This window comes from Haliotis asinina, chromosome 3 (genome assembly GCF_037392515.1).
Source record: "Haliotis asinina isolate JCU_RB_2024 chromosome 3, JCU_Hal_asi_v2, whole genome shotgun sequence".
Classification (NCBI taxonomy): Eukaryota; Metazoa; Mollusca; class Gastropoda; order Lepetellida; family Haliotidae; genus Haliotis; species Haliotis asinina.
The window spans coordinates 57827330-57851977 of NC_090282.1; the positions used below are offsets into that span (position 1 = coordinate 57827330).

General features: G+C 38.3%; 1 protein-coding gene across 1 annotated transcript in view; it reads left to right on the forward strand.

Annotated features, from left to right (window-relative positions):
- Positions 1-1979: 1979 nt before the first annotated feature.
- Positions 1980-24648, forward strand: part of LOC137278223 (chondroitin sulfate synthase 1-like) — a 56214-nt gene continuing 33545 nt past the window's right edge. The window contains exon 1 of the mRNA XM_067810441.1: positions 1980-3566. Coding sequence (XP_067666542.1) covers positions 2757-3566 — 810 coding nt within the window. The 5' untranslated portion in view covers positions 1980-2756. The remainder of the gene's footprint in view (positions 3567-24648) is intronic.

A 24648-nucleotide genomic window follows, 5' to 3' on the forward strand; every position in this document is an offset into this window, starting at 1 on the left:
TAAATATCACACTGACAATGAGCGTACCTTTAAACGATCACATATAAAGGCGAAAATTTATGGATGTCAGACTATTTATTTCCACAGCCATAAATTCTCGCTTTGTGCCTATCACTTCAAATGCCGCAAGGAGGCTTCGGTTTTTATAGTTAAAAGAGTAATTTGCTGGTTAATGTCATGACACGGGCTTAGTCGATGCGTCTGTAAAATCTAGTTTGACACACATTTTTAAGGAATCTGTGGGTAAGGGCAGGTATTATAGCCCCTTTCCCGACTGTTATGATTTCAAATGCTAAAAAGAGTTAATAATGCCACCTTGGGGAGTTAAACAAGACCACCCATTAAAGGTGTTTGACAAATAACCAAAGTTTTCATAAAGGTTCACTACATTGGCGACACTTTCCCTGACCCTTCGTTATTTCAAGCGCGGTTCGGACAGACAGACAGATATTTTATTTTAGCCTCAATTTATACAAGTTAAGATATATGTTAAAATCAGATAATGAAAGACATGTGATGATCCATCCCCTATGCGAGTGTGAGAGATTATAAAACTATGAACATGAGCATAAAAAATACAAGATAATGATGTGTACATTGATAAGAGGCATACTGTAAAAATGCCATAAAAGTATTGTAAGGTACGAGGCATTTAAAAAAGATTTTCTAACATCTAAAACATCAATGCAGGCTTTAAACTAAAAGTGTTTTATGGTTCAACTTCTTTATTATACAAGTTGAACCATAAAGCACTTATAGTTTGATTCCTCCAACTTCTAAATGCCTTTGAAACAACCTAATGCAGGCTTTGGCAGAAATTCTAAAAACTATATAGGTTTGACATAAAAGCCAAATGATCACCATCAGAGATGTTCTAAAAACCATCATTTGAAGTTGAACACACAGATGACATACTTTTTCCAGCATTTTTTGCATGGGGTGGGGGGCAGTGTGAAAGTACGTATGCTTCATTCGCTATGTAGTCGGTAGCTTCCTATTTAGAGTTAACCTGACATAACTCACACCTGTGGCTTTCATTACTCATGTCACGCTGTAACGATAAACCTCACGCCAAGCTGGGATTATGCACATTTTGACCACTTACACTCGGACATACGTTTAAATACGTCGTTTTCAGTGACGTTTTTGAGAAGAGAATTTGCAGTTAGGTGTTTGGTTTCGCCATCCTGAAATATTGCGCGGTTAGTTAGAATGAGATCGAATAGACTAAGAACGCATGATCTATGTCAAGTGACCAGATGGTCGCTTACTTACAGAATAATCCAAGAAACAATACAGTTTTACCAAAATGAAATCTAATGTCATGCATGTTTAATACGTATATAGTTTGTTTTGGTATTGCCTATATGTACTAACCTTTGTACAGCATAAAAATGCCACGTGTGCATTCTGCTTGTAAACTCAAGAAGTTAAATATAATGGTTCCGTTATTAGGCATATCTGAATGAAAGATGAAAATGTCTGCTTCAAGTTAAATAAATTCTCTTTACTCGCTGTTGTTGTTACAGGGACCCTTCTTTAGTGCCTGACATATCTCTCGTTAAAAATCCTCATTGTTTGAGACATCAAAACCGTTGATTGTGCACACCTAATGGTAATGCAGTACTTGAAGGCCATTTAAAGCTTAATTGCATGACACGTGATGATTATTCACCGGGTGAATTGACGAGAAATAGCCCTGAAGCGTCCTGATAAAGAACAAAAAGTCGTTATCCGGAAAACGCCATGTATTCATCTACAAGTAACACGTTGGTAATATGCGGCGGATTTCTCAAAGTCCAAACAAAAAGCCCAAAAAACAGGGTTTTTTTCTATAGCAAGACATAAGGAAGACCAAAGAACAAGACTTCAATAAAAACCACGCATCTATTTAAGTACCCGGTAGAATAGTTTTCATAATATTATTAGATAACTAGGCGTAAAGGTTATAGTATATAGTAGATCGGCATTCTCCGTTCATAGACGGAGAGAGCCGAAGTCAAAGTGGGTCGGTCGTGGCAGCGGCGGCAGCAGCGAGTCACTGAAGCGTACAAAGTGGTTTATTATTAGCTGTTGACAATGACGGGTGGGATCCCATCGGCATGCGCCTATTTGAAGTCGGTTGGTTGTAAAGAAGCAAACATCCCTCTGGCCTTTCAATCGGGTAGACTGGCCAGTGCTAGGGCAGGATGACTTGATAAGAGTTTTGACGTGTTGCACTCGCGTGCTCAAGCGTACACTTTCGTGGTTTGGGAGGGAATCGGGGAGTGGTTGTTTTGCCCCCTCCTGCTATAGCGACACGTTGAAAAGTTTCACAAAGTTGCCGAAAGTTCTTGGAATTCACGTGACCGTCTACTCGGCGACCATGGGACGCCTGGAAGTTTCAGAAATGGGCGAAGAATGTGAAAACATGAGCTGATATATGTCGTTGTTCAGCTCATCCAAAAAGTTTTCGAACTTAGTGAAGTTTTCTGAATGGAATCTTAGAAGATAGACTACGAGCCAGTCGCTTTGTGTTGCTCAGTGCATTGTGCCACATCAGCTGAAATGTGAACGAGAAGTTTCATTTAACGGATATACGACTGGATATAGTGTCAATAGACCTTGATCATGTCTGTTAGAGACACGTGTTCCGTAAGAGAGAGAATCAAGTGGTTGCGTAATCATATATCATTTCATGTTAGACTGGACACGCAGTAACTTGAATGTCAGTATTGATTCTGCAGTGTTATCTCTTGATTTATACATCTTGACAGATGCATGGCGAACTGGGAACTACTATGGCAAAGAAGCGTTATGGAATTGTTAAGACCTACGCCACCTGTTTACTCGTGGGATTCCTTGGGGGTATATTACTTTCAAATTATTGCAAAAATAAATTTTTCTCGCGATGTGGATTACCAGATATATGCTGCGAAGAGATTGGCCTCTCAACCAGCAATTCCCCAGATGACAATGCGGCCAAAACATCTGATGGGCAGCAATATCAAAAACCCACAGATAATTTTGTTTTTGTTGGAATCATGACAGCAAAAAAATTTATTGATTCAAGAGGGCTAGCAGCTCATCGAACTTGGGTTAATACAATAAATGGAGAGGTGAGATTCTTCTCAAGTGAAGGATCTGTATCCAAATATGGAGTACCAGTTGTTGCATTACCGAATGTCGATGATTCCTACCCACCCCAAAAGAAATCCTTCATGATGTTAAAATATATGCATGATCATTTTATAGATCAATATGAATGGTTTGTCAGGGCGGATGATGATGTTTTCGTCAAGGGAGACAAACTTGATAAATTTCTTCGATCGATTAATAGCTCCAAACCTCAGTTCATTGGCCAAGCAGGTGTTGGAAAACCAGAAGAATTGGGTCTTCTCAGTTTGACTGCAACAGAAAATTTCTGTATGGGAGGACCAGGAATGATATTTAGTCGTGAAACTCTTCGACGAATGGCTCCTTATGTGAGCAACTGTCTTCAGAATTTGTATACAACTCATGAAGATGTAGAAATTGGAAGATGTGTTAGAAAGTATGCAGGAATACAATGCACCTGGGCGTATGAGGTAAGATTTTACACGTTTGATCTATGTGTTCTAAAAATATTCATTTTCTGCTTTCAGGGTCCATAGTTTGTAAGTTCATCAGTACTTGTCTTACGCATAACAACAGATGGATAATAGTTCAAATTTCTTCATTTCATTAAGTTGAATGACTTAATAATGTCTATTGAATATTTTTGCATGAATGTTAAACACTGATTTCATGTTAAGAACTGAAATCATTTTGAAGACTTCTTGCTATGTGGATAGTAAATAAGCAACATATCTTCTAAAAATTGATGCAACAAAATGTCCATTAACTTGTTGATATTAGAATATTTAAATTCATGCTATACATGTAGTGCATTAAACTGTGAGCACTATGGCTCTTATTTACTGTAGGCACAACCTGACGATTGTAGTTTCAAATATCAAATGATGAGAAAAATGAGTAGTATTCTTAACCTCTTCTTCCTCTTTTATGACTTCTGAAGGGCAAGCCATCCATACCTTTTGCTACAGTTTAATAATGAAGATTTTTCTTTGTGGAAGATTTCATAGGAGAAAGTCAGCCTTTTAATCTGAAACTGCAGTTTCCCATATCAAAATGAGATACATGTTTTACATGAAAATCTTTCATGTATATGATGCCAAGTTATCAGTTGGGTTACTGCTGACACAATGTGGTCATTTTTGTACTCATAAAGTATCAATACTATTTACAATACATTCATTAGACCAAGTTTTGTATGGAGCAATTGCCTCCCATTATGAGATTGTGAGTTAAGTTAGGTTTCCTAGTTCTTCCAGTTCCATTCAGTTGAAGTGCCAAGCCTGGGTGTGTGCCCAATCATGTCAGTGTCAACACAGTTTCTTGCTTATCTGCCAGATTCATTTCCATAATGAGGATTGGTTTGTTTCTTACGTAAACAGCCACTGAGAAAGTATCATTACCAAGGCAAGGAACTGTAAGGGCATAAACTCTGGTCAAACACTTCTGTCAGGCCACAGCAAATAAATACTTCATTTTTCAGTCCTCACTTTCACTTGCCTCACTACCAAACATCCAGCCTTATTGTCCATAAGTAGATTCAGTGACAAAATTACAGATTGGACAGTGAATGAATGTATCCAAGATTTTGTTTGCATTTCGTAGTGATGTAGAAGAATGTCCCATCACATAATCTTTTAGATATCTCAATGCCTTGAGTCTCCATTAATAACTGCCTTCAAAGGAAGATTTTTTTTTAAAGCAAATTATTTGCATCACCAGTCATGTGTGTGATACACATCAAGCAGGAATGTTTGGTGGGTAATGAGTATATTGTCATGTGCAGTGTTCACGATGTGTTTCAAAGTAAGTTTCAGATGTCTGGCCCACTGAAAATTCACAGGACCCACAGAACAAAATTAAACAAACATTTCAGATTTGACGTTTCCTATAACTGGCATTGAAATTATTAACATTATATGATAACAAACATAAGATTTCTAAACAGCAAACGTGTCACAAATAACAACTTCACACAAAGACATTGTGAAATATTCAGTCAGACACTGGGGCTGGTGGGATTGTGATTTCTATCTGACCACTAGCGAATCTGCCAGATGTGTCAGAGGGTCAGATGCCATTTGTGAACACTGCATGTGACAAGGAGACACACTGCAGTGTTAATAATTAAAATGCCTGTTTGCGAAAACAGTTAAGATATGGATGAAAAAAAATGATGATGTAGTGAACCTTATTTCTGTACAGAAGTAGGGGAAAATAGTGTGTAGTGTCAGTACTAGATCACACCCTTCCTAAAACTGACTGTGGACAATGTTTCAAGCTTGTATACCATTAGGTTACTTTAAACCCAGGTGACTGTGTACAGTAGTTACATATTTGTTTTGTAGTCTCAGTCGTTAACCAATGTAAAGGGTGTGCTTCATTTTGAGTTCTGGGAACTCAAACAGCGGCATTGATTCACTGGTGCATCTTTGAATTTGGTTAGTTGTTCAAATAATTCATTGCCGTCTTGAGGTGTTTTTTCTGTTTTCATGTTAAAGATCTTTAGGAAGCACTGTTATTCAGATGAAATTGAAAAGGATATTGCCAGTATTATAAAGTTAGTGATCAAAGTACCAATTTATGTATGAGTTTGATTTTTTAAAACTGCATCAGTGCGTGTAACAGGTAGTCCTGATATTGAACACTGTATTGTTTGGTCATACAACACCTTTATGCAGAGGTGGCAAGAAAAAGAAGAAATAGATGTCCTCAGTTAATATTTATTTGTATTCAGTACAAGTTTTCAAGTCTTTGATGTTCTCTAGTGTCTAGAGTGATATTACGGGTGTGTCTCATTTGTTGTACTCATCTTTCTTGTTTATTCTACATAGGGTTTTACTGTGACCTCGTAGAACTAAGAGTCGCACTTGCCAACTTTAATGGTCCTTGCAGGAAATGCAAAGGGACAGTAAGCTGTGTAATGGCGTAGTTCTTCAACAAATAGATTTATGAAATACTTTAATTACAGAAACATTGCTACCGTTGCATTTTGGGATGATTATATTTTCTGTATCAGCTCTTTCTGCACATTTTGGTCCTTTGAAACCGTCCTGCCATTTAAAAACTGTATTGTTTCCATGTATGGTGTATTGATGAAGTATCATAATGTAGCCTAAGGCTGTAATACTTACTGGTTTGCACAGTGTTTCTTTTTTCATGCTAAGGATTTATTGTGACATTGTTCGTTATTTATTACGTATACATACTGTTGGTCTCTGAAACATAGTCAACGAGCAGGTAATCTGTCTGTTTCTTTGCAGAGCAGTTTAAATAATTTCAGTGCAATCAACGTTTCCCTTAAAATAATCAGTGCACTTGCTTGCTCGTGGTTGAGAGATTAAGCAATCAATTACACACAGTATGTTTTGTTGGAATGTTAATTTAGACCATGTATTTGGTCAGTGGTCATCAGTATGTTTGGAAAGTGCCCCATTCACCTGTCTTGTTTGCTGTGACGTATTTAAAATATGAATATTTCAATGGAAGAGACATCACATCATCTTCTCTGCATTTCTGTCTGTAATTTCTTTTATCATGTTCTGTTCTTTTGTTGATAAACACCACACTCAGTGATATTTCAATGGGATGTAGCAGTTTGTAATGAATCAAATCTGCCCCAGACGATCCAATGATGAGCATGACATGTCTCAACCATGTCAGCAAGCCTGATCACCTGATCCTGTTATCCACCTGTTACAACATGTACTGTCTTGGTTGCTTAAGACGAATTAACCTAGATCTTCACATCTCTGTTTCTTCTGTACAGTATGTCATCTCAGTAGGTCCTCATAATAACCTAATTTAATAATTAAAGAGTCAGGGTGTCATAATATTGACATACTATAATAGCAGACCTGAGGGTCCACGTAGACAGCAAGTGTCATACACAAAATTCGAGTGGTTTGAGAATTATTTATTTATGAGTTTCTTATCTCATAATTGTTGGAAGTATGTGATTTATGATGGTGTAAATTGTACCAGCATTGTTAACTTTGTTTATTTTTGGGGACTATGTCCTGTTATAGTAATGTGTAGTCACAGAAATTGAAACAGCTTTTGGCCAAGAAGATAATACCTTTCACCTGTGGCTGGGGCCTCAATTAGCATTGTGTACTTCACACTCTCGGCTTATCAGCTGGGAGATTAACACAAGTCTGCAGCAACTATTTATCACTTTATACAGTTCACACTGAGTCTTAATGAACCCCTGAGGCATGATACCTACACCTAATTAGCAATGTTAATTAAACAACTATTATGTGAGTTGTAGATTAGGTTGGAACACCTGGTTGTGTTGAAGCTGTGTAGTGATCAACATTGACACTGATGCTGGTGTTACTGATTCTCAATGGATAAGTGTCAGCAAATGTTTACATATGTAGTTTTCATTTGTGGGAATGGTCACAATGTTTTTGTCCGGAGAAAATATTGTGATTGCTCTTGAGGTATTTTGCCAGAGGATATGGACAATACAATGGGTAATCAAGCTGTCATTCAAATATCCACTGATTACTTTCAAAGGTTATCTGAATATGACAAGTTCATCACATTAAATGATGTCCCCAAATGGATGAATACGGGTTACATTGGTGTGCTCTCAGTTTTGGAAAGGTTCACCAATAGTGAGTGAGTATAATTATATGACACACTCAGCAATATTCCAGCTGAATGCTGGCAGTGTGTAAGTAGTCAAATCAGGACCAATGATCAACGTCATAAGCATGAACCTATGAAATTGGGATACAATGACATGTGTCAGTGAGCCTGACCACGCATCCCATTAGTCGCCTCCAAGTTACGAAAAGCAGGTATTACTGAATATCAGTTCTAACCCTGATCTTCATGCATCCGAATTAGACATAACTTTTTATGGGATTATTGTTTCTTCTTGGCTGGAGTTCAAGCATCACACCTGCTGACAAATAAAGACATTAGGTAATAATAATTAATTAATAGATAATGTAGAAATTCTAAAATTTGTTGATGGTAATTCTGATTACTGGAGCGTTCATTCTATGAGTGTGAGCATGCTGAACATTTTATGGTTTCTTCTTCTTAACATTCTCCAGTTTGTACTATAGATCGTCTGATGTAGTCTTTCAAAAATCTATAAATGGCCAGAGTTACTTAACTCTTGTTTAAAACATATGTACATACTGTGTATCCTTGGAGACTCTGTTTGCAAGATTGGATTGGAGGGGGAGGAGGTTGGAGGATATTCAGTGTCCATGGCATGAGAGTATGTTAGTGATGCACTGTCCAGTTGCTGTGGAAGAGATTGTGGTCTGAAATATCACATGTGGATAGCTGATATGCATTCCAGCATGTGTCTGACTGCAACTGGATGGCAGTCAACTGTGAAATAACTGTCTTGGGGCCCCAAGGGCCTGAAATAACTACCCTGATAACACTACGATAATGTCATCGAGTTAATTGTTTGTCGGTCACCCCAGGTCACCTGAACAAGCTTGTACTAGAGGTGTGATGATGATGTATCATTTTGTATCGACTACCAAGCTTTAGTAGGCCAGAGATATATGTGACTGCTCAGAGTATCTTAGACTTGCACAAGCCTCCAAGGTAATATTTAATAGTTTAAGATGATAATTTAAAAAAGATATAAATATACCTTTACAGAATTTAACAGAGCTTATTTAGACTTTTCTCTTTGGAGGACTGAATTACTGTATATCCATGGGTTCAGGATTCAATACAGCCTTGGAGCAAAACTGCCAGTATCTGCTTTTGAACATTCCAGGATTGTTGTGGTGTATTTTTATTTTTTTTGGTCTTCAGACTGAGAGTTTCCTTTTTGTAGTCAGAGACTATATCTATGATGTCCCAAAATAACATTCAGCCACCACTATCCGGGCATCTAGTCAGGATTCCTAAATAAGTACAGTTGTAACACAGATTGTGGAAAAGACAAATGAGTGTTTTTGTGCTCTTTCTCATGTCAAATTTTGAAGAACTGATTAAAGTTGAATTCAAGTTGCAAATATCTGGTGAAATTCTGCTGGCTTGGGCAGGACATCGTAGGCTGAGATGTTGATAAATCCGTTGTTCTTGGGAACCCAGTGTGAAGCTATAGAGACAAGCCTAACAATGCTAGGATTTGAAATCCCAATTTCCTAATAGGCAGTATATTTTCAGGTAAGTAGACAAGGGGTGTGATAAAGCTTATACTACGGAATGCTGTTTCTTGTTTATTCCTTAGTGGCAGGTTAATCGCTAGTGGGGCCATCCATTTTATCTGTTGTGTTCAAGATGACGGCATTCTGCAGTGTGGAGGAGTATATTGAGATTGAGATTGCGTGATATTTATGAGGAAGATGAGCAAATTTCACTTCTGAAAGTCAACTAGCTTTTAATTCCTGCATATATATAATATTGATACTAAGAAATAAACCTATTAATGTTAAAAGGCACCCCAGAGAGTTGGGAGAACCTTGGTATGTCTGGACTTACTTTATTTTGTGCTTCAGCATTGCAGAGCGGGCTAGACAGTAGCGAAAATGGTGTGGTTCAGGGATTGTTAGACCAAAAATATTTCACTCACTTACCTTTCTGCACAGAAGTTTAATCTGTGTGTATTAGGATACAAAGTTGTGTGTAAATTGTGTTGCCTGCTCACCATATTTCAAAGGGGTCAGTATTTCCATACTCAAAGGAATCACAGTGAACTGTTCAGCATCTAAGTCATCTTGAGTTCATATCCCCCGGGATTGTTCTGATATTTGTCAACACTGTACATTTGTAAGTGGTTTCAACTGAAGTGGTAATATTGTTCAAATCAGTTTTAGACTCACTGACTCACTGACTGACTTACTCACTCACTGACCTGCTAATAACAGGTGTAACTTGCATACTTGAGTGCAAATTCGATTATATGACATGCCCTGCTCTTGATCTGATTAAAACTCATTGTGTGCATGGATTCTGCTCACCTCTCTGTACACAGCTGTATGTATGAGGCAAATGTGTTGTAAGTGCAAAAAATCTTTAAATTTTTAAATCATTAAAGAAATAGTGTTCACTCACTCCCTCACTCACTCACTTACTGAAGAATGAGGTTAATCCATAAAATAGAAAACACTTTGTGTGGGCTGTTAAAAGACTTACAGGACCTGCACAATTAGATGAGCCTACTTATGACCTGGAGAAATTTGAAATTCATGTCAGCTCATGCATTGAATCATAACAAAAGCTGTAAATGTAACATTAAATTAATTTTCTTTACAACAGACAATTGGGATTTTTCATGACAAATCAAGAGTTCACAGACCGTGAAATCTTATTGCTGAATATATGAAGAGCAAGTACTACTATATTGCAGTATAACGTCTTACAATTACAGATAGATTATTTGCATATAAGGCCATTTGACCTACAGTACAAAATAGTACATAGTATAGATGCGTTACCAATATGTGTATAACATGGGTCAAAGAAGCAAATTTTACTATCAGTATTTCAGAGAATACACTTATGATAGATACATCACAAGGTTGTTAAGTATGTTACATATCTCAGGATGTGCAGAGACACTGGATGGAGATAAAGTGTCCGGTTGTATATTATTTGGGCATCACCTTTGACAGCTTTACAGTGTTTACATCATGCAACACTAGCACTGACATTTTTTTGATCAACTGACTATCATATACATTACAAAAACATCGGTTTATATAGGATGGTACATTGTATTGTTGAGTTATCAGATGTGTACATACCATAAATCAAGGAGACCATTCTGTTAACAATGCGTCGCAGTATAAACATATTTCAAATGTTTCACAGAGTTGTTCATATGTTAAATATCAGAGGAGTATACAAAGACTTCAGGTGAAGACATATTTCCCACTTGATGACTTTCGAATTATACATCAGCAACATTTCTCTGACAGTATCGAAACCTTTTCTTTTTAGGTGATACAGGTACTGCAATGAAAGGTGCATTGTGTGAATGAAGTGTTTGACACTGATGAATATTCTGCTCCTGTTATGGTTAAGTAAATGATACTGAGCATGGTCACAGCCTTGTGGACATGTGTCCAGCAGACTATAGGACTGAAACATGGATTGCACCAGTAGTTGTCAGAAAGGTAGAACTGAAAGACCTGCATGTACATAGTATGACCGACTCATGCTTTTTTCTTTCGATCAGTGGACTTTTGGGTTAGAAGTGGGTTGTTATAAAAAGTGACAAAGATTTGTTTGGCCGTTATCTCATGTCTCGGTTGTGTTGGTGTACATAAAAAGACGGAATCATTCAAGCATAGTTTGAAAAGAAGCACAGTTTATGCATGAAACAGCTGTATATGCTTGTATTTAGACCTCACGACTCAGTGCATTTCAGTACTGAAACTGTTATGTGCTGTAGTGATGCTGTAATGCAAGAATTCACTTCCACCTGAAGTAATTTACGTTATCATGACACACATGAATGTCCTTGATAGGTTGTCTAAGTACATTGTGGTTTAATGGGGTATAGACACACAGGATGAGTGCAGTTGCACTCCATGTACTCCAGCTGGGGTAGCCTAGTGGAACAAGCAGGCAGAGATGATGATCACCCTCTTTCGGTTCCAAATATGGTATATGTGAAGTCTATTATTGCTCCTTAACGTTCAGGATGAGTTCCGGACAACAATTGTTCACCAGTGAGTGAGTGAAGGAGGGAGGGAGGGATAAATCAATCAGTGTTTAAGTTGCTATTCATGACTTCCACAGACTATAGAATGTTCAAGTTTCAGGAATCATTTCTGATACATGTAATATCTGTGTTTTATCAAATCATGGACTGTAAAAATAATGTCACAGTTTGTTTCCCTGTGCAAAACTACCCTGTACACAGTGTGTGTCACAGGCCAGGGGAAATTGCGCTGGTCACAGGTGGTAGCTGCATGGGGGTGACCCATCCTCACAGTTTCAAGGTCTCTCCATCACTGAAGTACACAGGACTCATGTGGGGTCTTTTTTGATAATGACTTCTGAGAATAGGCTGCTGTTTGCCCAGGTGTAAGAATGGATATCCTGCTAAATGAGATGGTAATATAACTGTTAACCTCTCATGCCTCTCATGGAGTTGAGAATGAAAAATAAGTGCATACTGATCCATTGTGCTGGGTAACAATGTTAATGCTTTGAATGTACATATTGCGAACAGAGGCTAGAGCAGTATGATGACATGCATTAGTATAAATGGTTTATTGCACAGCAGAAAGAAGATAAATACTGTAACATTTCTCTAACTGTCTTGCTAGATAAAATATTTTTAATTTCAATCCCCAGGGTTCAATTCCCCATATGGGTACAATGTGTGAAGCCCATTTCTGGAGTCACCTTTGGTGATAGGGTAAAAAAAGTGTCATAAAACTATCCTGATTCACTCACCTTTGTGTTTATGCACTGTTCATTAGTGGTTTCCAGATTGAGAAGAGCATTTATAATGACATGGTGAAAAAGATGCTTCTATCACATGTGAAATTGTGTTGCAAGTTAGTTACCAAGTTGTATCATTGAAATAATTATCACTGACACCTGGTAACCTGGGGTAGTGGGGTAGCCAAGTGGTTAAAGTGTTCGCTTGTCATGCCAAAGGCCTGTGTTTGATTCCTTGTGTCCCTGCCATGCTTTTGCTGGAACATTACTAATAGCAACACAAAACCCAACTCACTCACTAGACAGCCTGTAATTCATTGTAATGTGTAAGTGTTCACATGTACTACCGAAGCGTAATGTTACAAGTGTATGTTGACTGTGACTGGTCCAACAACTGTTGCATCAGATGAAGTAGTGGCTGCAGCAGTGACAGCACATTTTGATCATGGGGTAGAGGCTTATCTTGTTGATGCATATTTCTCTGACATGTTTGGGTTCAGGGAGTGAACTGGGATTGGAGGATTTAGCCTGGAAAATTACACAGAATGTACAATTCCATAAAAGAAAAAATATTGTTCATGTGTAAGTAATTAAACATTGAGTAGAGTGTTATCTGAGCTGCCATAAACTGGTGTTATTGCTCAGTCACAAGCAGTTCGTCAATGTCAGTGTTGGGGATTGTGTGTCATGTGATAACTGTTTTTATAGCCTATTATGTGTTTTATGCGTCTGATTGGTGACTTGGTACATGAAGCAAGAAAATGGAGTAATTAGGCCAGGGTGATATAGGATATATACGGTAAAGTTAGATGACAGTCATTCTTTGTACGGATACAAAGAAAAAAATGTCATGATTCTGAAAAAATTCCTTAGTGAGGCTTACAAAAGGTATGCAGGGTTTGAATTTTTTTCAAAACTCCAATTGACACTGATCCAGTAAATTTTGAAAATCCAATCACCGAACATTAATTTCATTTGACCAATTAACAACTTAATTTCTTTTGCAAATAGTCTTTATCAAATATAAACAACAGAACAGCTAATAAATGTATGGACTGCAAATAGCGATTGAAGAACTACAATGCAAGTGGTTCTAAGAAATCGTAAGGAAAGTAAAACACAGACCCTACTTGGTAGCATTTTGATGTAGATATTTTCTTGACAGACTGAAGAATTCTACATGACCACGGTGTTGGGGAATGGTATTTTTCCACCCCTCATATCAGGAAGCACAATATTAATTACGTTTTATTTCGATTTCCCAACTACTCTATTCTAAACTTGCTTATTCATAATCACTGACAATAATGATGGGTTCAAGATAGGATTTGCGACATCATATGAGCTTAAGTGCAATTTCAGAAATCTTGCAGCTTCATTATGTAGATGCTCTGATATATGTAATTTATTCTTTACATGCCCAGAACAGATAAACATAGGATAATATTTTTGGAGTTAAAAACATCTGGAAGTGATTAAAGTTAAAATGAGACATGGCTGGGACAAGAACATGGAAGCCTGAAGTCTGTGGTAAGTTTGAAATATCCCCTACCTAAACTACAGAAGATCTAATGATTTTCACATTTTACAAGAAGTAGAACAATGACTGTTGGTATTTAGGATTACCATATGTTTATGTCATTAAAATCCAAATAAGAAACCTGAAACAAAGTTTCTTAAGGGATAAAAGTGAATGTGTTCGGGCCATTAAGTTTGTTTCCAGGTTTGACATAGAGTTTTATGGAAAATTTTGATAAAATATGACATGTGACATGCATGGGAAATTAAACACCAGCGATGATGTTTAATATCTGTCACTTGTCAGGGCACTGCACTCAGCATGAACCAGGCAATCATTTCAACAAGAACCCAGTTCCCACCCAAGCAACAGGCCAGGGGTGTCATTCTCACACTGGCAGTTGCAACTCTCTGCAGGATGATAAACATGCTAAGGAGGAATCTGGGTTTTTTGGTCAAAAATGCAGTTAATTGAAGCATACAGTGAAACTTCAGTGCATTGTACTATGTTGTTTATACAGGCATGTTTTATTCAGAGCTGATGAAAGATTTGTGAGAAATGATAGGTAGACAAGTGATGGCAGCAGACTGAAAACATACAGCCAACCAAAACATTGACTCTGGAATGATTAATGTCAAATATACACCTTATCAAGGACCTACTTTCACAGTGATCAGGGGCATTATGGTAGCCTAGTTGTTCGCTTGGCACAGCTTAGTTGTTCGCTTGGCACAGCCTAGTTGTTCGCTTGGCACAGCCTAGTTGTTCGCTTGGCACACCAAAGACCCTGATTAGATTCTCCACATGGGACAATGTGTGAACCCATTTCTGATGACCCTTGCCGTGATATATTGCTAAATGTATGAAAAACTCTGTAATACTCTTGTGTCTAATATACTACAACATAGATTTATGACTAGCCTTCCCCCAGGGCAGTACTGAACAGTACGTCCATAAAGCATCTCTTCACAATAGGCAGGTCTAGGCAGGTGGACAGTATACCACCCTTTCACTGGGACAAATATTTCCTTTTGCTAATGTTATCCAGAAATAGCCATTTAAGCTCATGCCTCAGAGACATGCGTAAGATAATTTCTGACAGTTAACTCTGACTTTGACCACATTTTTGAGTCTACACATATTTTTTTGTAACATACCGAACACAAGTTGTTGCTGAAAATGGTGATCATCATGGAGGCAAAAGAAGACCAGGTTCGGGTCTGTACAGCAGTGTTCATACTTTGCTTCATACACAAATGTGTCTGTTTCCCTTCAGAGATACTTATGTAGATGCTTTACAAAAGCAGACTTTACCTCCTGATGACCTTTGTAAGTGCAGGTAATTTATACAACTAAATACCTGATATATTAAGTTATGTGTGATGAGTTAGGCACACCATACAAAGAAACTCTTCACAAAAGTGTATGTGACTATTGAGGTCTTGGTTATTTCCCTATCACACCTTTAATAACACAGAAGTATATTGGACAGAGGTAGTTTCATCATGGTCATGTTATCCAGTTCTTGTATCTATAGTCCACACACAAAACAGTGGTAAGGACTAGGTCATCGTATGTACTAGTAGTAAAAAAGTGACGTTAAACATTTTGCTGTAATTGCCGTAATTGGGTCTTGTGGATCTTTTGGTGGGTAATATATGTACCCTGCACCCATTACAAACCCACACGAAATTTCTCTTATTCATGAGCTTGAAATCAACAGCCAGTTAAAATGACTACAGGATGATTTGACTACTTATCGTATTGCCAGATGTCAGTTGTGATTAAACACTTCTTTGAGAGGCACATAGCAGTTATGCAGTATCTCTATATAACTTCTTTATTACAATCCAATCAAAGTTTTGGTGTAGGTTATGAAGCAAGTGTAAGGATAAATACCTTGCAGTGCTTTTTGCTCTGCTGACTATTAAAAATGATCTGAGAGATTTTTATGTGACACATTGCCAAAAATATCATAAAGTGTCAATACAAGTTTGACTTTACATTTATCACACTTTAATCACCCAAACCTTGTCAACATTTCTTTATCACCAATCTCAGTGAAAAGTTAGTATGTTTGAAAATCCTGTACCACTGTGGACCAACTGAGCTAATTTATGTACTACATTTATGAAACACAAATTTATCTTATCTACAAAGAGAGTCTGACTTGAACACATTAAGAGTTAACTCACACTATTATTGAGACCATCAACTTGATAGTCACAGTAACTGTCTGGTTCAAACAGTTGACATGTCATGTCATACAATGCTTGCGTTCAGCCAGGAAAATAGTGTAGTTGTAAACGTGTGCAGGAAATACTTTCTTGTTGTCTCAGTGATGGGGATGAAGGAATGAACACTACTTGCTGAGGAAGTGCACATGCAGATATGTCCTCTTCCCTTCCCTTTTGCTCCATCCATTCAGAAGATCCACAAATGAACTGTGTTCTAACGGTGGGAAAATTTGTCATAGGTCTAATTGTCTACAGATCTCATTCTACTCACATTTCTTCAATAACAGTACCACCCTTGAAGTCCTTATGTGTGGTAAATATCAGGCGGACCAACTCTACTTTAAGGGTTTCAATGACACATAATGCTAATTATCAAGACCTTTGAAGGTCCTGTGATAGAATAGGCCTTCAGCAACCCATGCCTGCCATAAAAGGCGACTATGCTTGTCATAAGAGGCGACTAATGGGATCGAGTAGTTGCGCTCGCTGGCTTGGTTGACACGTCATCGGTTCCCAATTGCACAGATTGATGCTCATGTTGTTGATCACTGGATTGTCTGGTCCAGACTCGATTATTTACAGACCACCGCCATATAGATGGATTATCGCTGAGTGCGGCATAAAACTCAACTCACTCTCTTGCTAATTATCAAAGACTTTGTTCATTGTGGATCTTACTTCTTTTGAATCGCCTCCTTGTATCATCTGTCTGTTTCAGACTTAAAGGAGTAAGGTTACTTTTACACTGCTTTTAGGAATATTCCATCATTGTTACAGCAGGTGACACAAGAAATGGGCTTCACAAATTGTATCCAACCCTCATCATAGGTGTGACAAGTGAATGCTTCAGCCACTATGCTACCCAGCTCTGCAGTCCAGACTTGAATAGTCACAGAACCCTGTCACAGGTAGAATATTTCTGAGAGGAGAGTTAGCCAACACAGAAAACAAAATAGGGAAAAATACAGAAAGGGTGACAGAAAACATTCACTGGGATACTCTCTCTCTTTTCTATATGGACACAGCATGTGATTGTTTGATCCAGTTTGTGTAGGTAGTCATTGATGTCTGATGTAGAGAAAACTGTATGAGTTTATCATAACTTTTCATTTTTCATTTGGAATGAGTCTAAGTATTTGAATTGGCTGTTTATTCAGTTAGTTTGCCAGTACACTGTTTGTACAGTCTGTACACTATAAGCGTGAGGGGATGTCCATTATCTGAAACTTGGTTGGGTGATTTTGTTGTGTAGACCAAAGGAAGAAGAGATGAAGCTATAGATCTCGGAAAAACTAGCTGAGTGGTATATGCAGGACATGCTCTGTTTACTATGTTAAATTTAACAATATGATAACACCAGTGCCGACTGGGCAAGGTGAAGTTTGGTGCTGCATCTTCTCACATGCTGAAGATGTCAATAACCTTTTTGTATATAGGAAGTGAAAACTAAGCTGAAGTTATTCCAGGAACATGAAGGATTATTTGTCTTGTTGATAACTGTGTGTCAGATATCCCCCTCACAGGCTCTTGACATCGCCCTGTGGTGAGAGGGGCACAGCTTCCCACAACGGCCATGCCAGTCTCAGCATTCAGGCCAGGGGAAATATTCAAAGAGAAATTTTGTTTCATCTGACCATTCTGAACTTATAATTTCCACAATACTGGTGTCCTTGATATCTAGGCAGGATATGTTACCATGTTTACGTTTGTGAAGTGTGAAATTGTTGTGGAGTTGAGTTCACGATCACTTTTAACGTAAGCAGCAACATTTGAATTCTGCTGTTTTGAATGAGTTGTTTTCTCACAAGATTGTGTTGCTTCTTGTGACAGTGTTTCTTACTCTCTTGAGAAGTCTCATTGTGCCATGATAAGTCCCACCTTTTGGTTAGTCAGGTCTCAGTTTCGGTCTACTTTGTCAGCAAGCATCACAGACACATAATATCTGGTTGACAGAGATATTTACAGGAGGCTGTGAAGAATTTTGCTGAACTCAATGGCTGCCCTGTACAGGAAACTGATATTGTTAGCAAAAATATTTGTATTGTAGTTTGTTGTCAGGAGTTCATTTTCGAAATGCATAATATTTGATTGACTAGTTTAAGAGAAGTCACGACTATATCAGCTATGAGGTTCTGTTGGATTCAGAACAAATATCTGTTTGAAAAGATTTTAGTACAGGTAATGATCACTGGTGTGTTTTTCAGATGTTTTCCAATAATGGATACTACATTCTTATAATAGCATCATTAAATGGTATTCAGAAACACACAGCATATATTTGGTTGCAGTATTATAAGTATAGAGGTTTATTGAGGTTCATTCTTTTTGTTCAGTTTATGTGGTTCAGTTCATGTAATTCTTCGGTATGCTTCTGTATTGAAAATATGCAATTATGCTCTATGTCATGATAAAGAGTTTAAGAATAAGAAAGTTAAGAAAACTGCTTCTTTGATAAGCTATGGTTTATTGAGTATATCCTGAGAGTGTATATATGTACCAGGTGAGCTACAGGACTGACAAATGATTTCAAAACATATGTAAATTTTCTTATTATGAAAAACTTCTATGAGAGAGTCATGGTTATGTACAAATAAAACAGACCCTTGGGGCTGTACAGAAATTCTATGATATTCAGTCCAGTTATGTTATTTGAGAAATTATGTCATGATAGTTGTACTTCAAACAGCACAGAATATATGAGCTAAATATTTTACCTGACTGAATGCATCTGATTGTCAAGTATATGTGCTCAAGGGTTCTTTTTTGTTTAGCAAACACGGTTGTGTGTCTGCATATAGCAGTAGCCTTCTAAATGTGCAGCCATGATCATTTGTTTGCGGATCATGTCTTCATTCTTGTCTCCGGCTCAGAGCAAGGGGACTTGTCACCTTAAGCTCAGAGCAAGGGGACTCGTCGCCTTAAGCTCAGAGCAAGGGACTTCTCTCTTCCAGCTCAGATCATGGGGAATTGTCCTTCAGCTCAGATCACGGGGAATGGAGCTCAGACGATGGAGACTTATCTCCTGCTGATATCTCTTGCTAAGATTATTGTGGCTCCTTCATGTATGAATGAAGAAAGTCAAAAGGCTCTGATATGACTCCATTTGGAAGTGAGGACGGAAATTGCTTATGCAGACATTGCCTGATATGCTGCTCATTAAAGTTGGTGTTCCATTTTCTGTTTTCTTAAAGACTTGTTAAGGATCAGAAATACTGAAAAACTATGTCTGGCTGAAAGAAAAAAACAGACATAAAAATTATTTTTGAAATGTATCATGTGAACTTGTCACAGAAGACTTTTGATGTGGGGCTTTTAGAAGACAATCTGGCTTGATTTATTTGCTAATGTGTGTGACAGCATGTTTCCAGACTGCACACATGGACTTGGGTTTCAGGGGTAAAACACACTGATGTAATCACCAACAGCCCAATGTGAAGCACTTACACACAAAATTTCTGACATTTGGTAAACGCTTTAGTCAATCACCAAACTGTTCATTTTCCAACTGGATTTGTCACGCTGAAGATCAGGTTACTGAAATGAAAGGGTTGGGAGGACAGGGGCAGCTATTTTCCCTCGCCCACCCTGAACTTAATGACAGTTGTCTAGCCAACAGCAGCTGCAGCTAGTGGGTCAAACTGTCTAAAGGAGGGTGGGGTAGGTTTATCTATGTATTCAGAGTCACTGAACACACCTTAACCCCAATATTGACCATAGTGGAGCTTATTGAAGGCTCAATAGAAATATTCCTATACATGTTGAGACCCTCACCATCACGACCACATCATCGCGACCGCACCTTTTCCTAAACAATACAAAAGGACCAATGGTTACAGTTGGGTCCAAATGAGAAGGATGAATGGATAAATAACTTGTAATAAGGATAAGTGCATAAAACATGAATAAGACGCATTGTCCTGGAACCTCTGTACTGATTATCTGTGGTCGAATGGTTACATCATGACTTGCCAGATGCATAGAGTGACAGGTGCTTGACATGGTAACTCCTAGATGCACCTGATACATGGTTACAGGTAGTTGACATGGTTACTCCTAGACACGTCTGATACATAGTTGCAGGTAGTTGACATGTTAACACATAGATGCACCTGATACATAGTTACAGGTAGTTGACATGGTAACACCTAGATGCATCTGATACATAGTTACAGGTAGTTGACATGGTTACTCCTAGACACGTCTGATACATAGTTGCAGGTAGTTGACATGTTAACACATAGATGCACCTGATACATAGTTACAGGTAGTTGACATGGTAACACCAAGACACACCTGATACATAGTTACAGGTAGTTGACATGGTTACTCCTAGACACGTCTGATACATAGTTGCAGGTAGTTGACATGTTAACACATAGATGCACCTGATACATAGTTACAGGTAGTTGACATGGTAACACCTAGATGCATCTGATACATAGTTACAGGTAGTTGACATGGTTACTCCTAGACACGTCTGATACATAGTTGCAGGTAGTTGACATGTTAACACATAGATGCACCTGATACATAGTTACAGGTAGTTGACATGGTAACACCAAGACACACCTGATACATAGTTACAGGTAGTTGACATGGTTACTCCTAGACACGTCTGATACATAGTTGCAGGTAGTTGACATGTTAACACATAGATGCACCTGATACATAGTTACAGGTAGTTGACATGGTAACACCTAGATGCATCTGATACATAGTTACAGGTAGTTGACATGGTTACTCCTAGACACGTCTGATACATAGTTGCAGGTAGTTGACATGTTAACACATAGATGCACCTGATACATAGTTACAGGTAGTTGACATGGTAACACCTAGATGCATCTGATACATAGTTACAGGTAGTTGACATGGTAACACCAAGACGCACCTGATACATAGTTACAGGTAGTTGACATGTTAACACCTAGACGCACCTGATACATAGTTACAGGTAGTTGACATGGTAGCACCTAGACGCACCTGATACATAGTTACAGGTAGTTGACATGGTAACACCTAGATGCATCTGATACATAGTTACAGGTAGTTGACATGGTAACACCAAGACACACCTGATACATAGTTACAGGTAGTTGACATGGTAACACTCCTAGACACGTCTGATACATAGTTGCATGTAGTTGACATGGTAACACCTAGATGCACCTGATACATAGTTACAGGTAGTTGACATGGTAACACCTAGACGCACCTGATACATAGTTACAGGTAGTTGACATGGTTACTCCTAGACACGTCTGATACATAGTTACAGGTAGTTGACATGGTAACACCTAGATGCATCTGATACATAGTTACAGGTAGTTGACATGGTAACACCAAGACACACCTGATACATAGTTACAGGTAGTTGACATGGTAACACTCCTAGACACGTCTGATACATAGTTGCATGTAGTTGACATGTTAACACCTAGATGCACCTGATACATAGTTACAGGTAGTTGACATGGTAACACCTAGACGCACCTGATACATAGTTACAGGTAGTTGACATGGTAGCACCTAGACGCACCTGATACATAGTTACAGGTAGTTGACATGGTAACACCTAAATGCACCTGATACATAGTTGCAGGTAGTTGACATGTTCACACCTAAACGCACCTGATACATAGTTACATGTGGTTGACATGGTAATTCCTAGACTTACCTCATACATGGTTGCAGGTAGTTGACATGGATGCCCCTGATACGTTGTGACAGTTGACATAGTAACACCAAGACTCACCTGATATATAGAATGACAGGTGGTTGACATGGTAACAGATAGACTTACCTTATGCATATTTACAGGTAGTCGACAGCGAAACTTGCCTGATACATAGATTCTGGTGGTTTGACATGGTAACATCTAGATTTACTTGATGCATAGTTACAGGTAGTTGACATGGAAACATGTAGACTTACCTGATACATATAATGACAGGTGGTTGACATTGCAACGGCTAGATGCACCTGATATATAAAATGACAGGTGGTTGACACGGTAACAGCTAGATATCCTGATATAGAATGACAAGAGATCAACATTATGCAGGCAGTGTGCAGTACCCAAGTAACTAAACAGGTGCTTTGTTACTGTTTTTAGTGCACATGCTGGCAATATGGTTATTTCCTGTATTGGTTCATGTACAGTCTGGCTGAAGTGTTCGTTGCCTGAGGCTCTACGACATTCCCAGGAACATGTATTAATGTTATTTGGATAATCAAATATATCCAGTATCAACAGCAGCCACCACATATGTCTATCAGTAAAAAGCACTGAAAGAAGTCATTTCATTTTCAAGAACTGTTTCTGAGCATTTTCTGATAATCTTCTAAAGATCCTTTTCAGGTATCCAGTGACAACCCAAGTTAAGGAGAGCAGTGAATTGTTTGATTTGTTGGTGTCATTAACTTTACAGCATTGTTAATAAAAAATGTGTGTATTAATAAGCAATATCTACTTGGCTTGAACCTCCAGTCACGAAATGATGCTTCATCTTTTCATACCTATTGGAGTGATCACCACTCTGACCGAGTTTGCAGGCAGTGCCAAAGTTTTTATCTGGGTCAGGCAGCAAGGGAAGATTAAGCCCTCACAACCCCACAGTACCAGATAAGTGTTGCCCATGTTGTGAGAGGAGCTCCTGAATGAACTGTTTGTTTCCTGAATCATTTCAAAGGCAGAGCCTTTCATGTTCCTACTACATGTGTGTAGTGGTTGTTTCTGAGTGATGACACTTGGGCATGCCTTGGAATTAGGTGGATGAAGACATGCACATGTAGGGGCACTTAAGAGGATATATCTTTTGTATTATGTTATGTACTGTTATTTTATGTCGATACTCTATTGATCACTTTAAAAGGTTGGTTTTATCTTTTGAAGTGACCAAAGAAAAATGATGGTATGTGAAGCCACTTTTCTACACAGTCATTGCATGAAATCATCAAATAATAAACAAACATTATCTTGAGAATCTCTTGATGCCCTGGAAGCCTTTTGCTGTTTGTTTTGAATTCCCTATGCCATTGAGCTCAGTGATAAACCATATATGTGTTATCCCCTATTTTCTGTCAGTGGTATACATATCTGTAGAATGTTTATGCAACCTTGATGCACATATTTTTGTGGGGTGCACCTAAATGGTTTGAGAATCTCTTCCAGTCATTAAGACAGAGAGCTGTGACAGTTAGCACAGGACTTCTTATTGCATGCCGGGGGGATATAGTCGACGTCTGTCCGTCCATCCGTTCACCAGGAAAACGCCAGGTGTGTTTCGTTTCCAGAGCAGAACTCAAAAACCATTCTATGTTTTTCTGAAAAACTTGGTAAATATATCAGTCAGAACCTTAAGTGGTGCCTTTTGCTCTTTACATGTTTTTGTGATTTATTATTTTCTCCGTTTTCATGGAAATGTTTCGGACTTCGTCTCAAAATGGAGGGTTGGGCCTCGTTTCTGGAGCAGAACTCAAAAACTGTTCAATACTTTTCTGCAAAACTTGTTACGTACATCAGTCAGAACCTAAAGTCGTGCCTTTTGGTTTTTACAGGTTTTTGTGAAATATTATTTTCCCGCTTTCCATGGAAATGTTTCGGACTTCATCTCAAAATGGAGAGATGGGTTTCGTTTCTTGAGCACAACTCAAAAACTTCTAAATATCTTTCTGAAAAAAACTTGGCAGATATGTAGGGGAGACCCTAAAGTGGTGCCTTCTGCTATTTACAGATTTTTGTGATCATTTTCCCAGTTTCCATGGAAACGATTCTGGCTTAGTCTCAAAATGGAGGGATGGGCTTCGTGTTCGGAGCACAACTAGAAACCTATTTAATATCTTACATCAAAACTTGGCAGATATTTGAAGCCGACCACAAAGTGGTGCCTTTTTCTATTTACAGTGTTTTGGCATTTTAATTTTTCCCTGGTTCCCATTGAAACAATTCTGACTTAGGCTCAAAATGGAGGGATAGGCATCGTTTCCAGAGCACAACTCTTTCCAGAGCACAACTCGAAAACCATTTCATATCTTTCAACAGATCTGGGCAGATATATGAGACAGATTTTGAAGTGGTGCCTTTTGCTGTTTACAGATATATGGCATTTATATTTTTCATGACTTCCATGGAAACGATTCAAACTTAATCTAAGAAAACATCAAGTAACCTTCAGATGATTTGTCCTTTCAAATATGCGGCGGGGGCGGGGGGGGTGTTGTGGGGGATATGTTATCTTCTGATGGCTCTTGTTTACATTTTCCATTTTCACACCCCACAGTAATATGGTCTTTCCTGTACTGAATTCGGGGTTCCTGAGAACTGAACAAGTCCTATTTCTTATCATGGCTGCCCGCATCTATCAATAGGCTGTCCGTCTCTCCCCACACAGGGAACAGACAGACACTGAC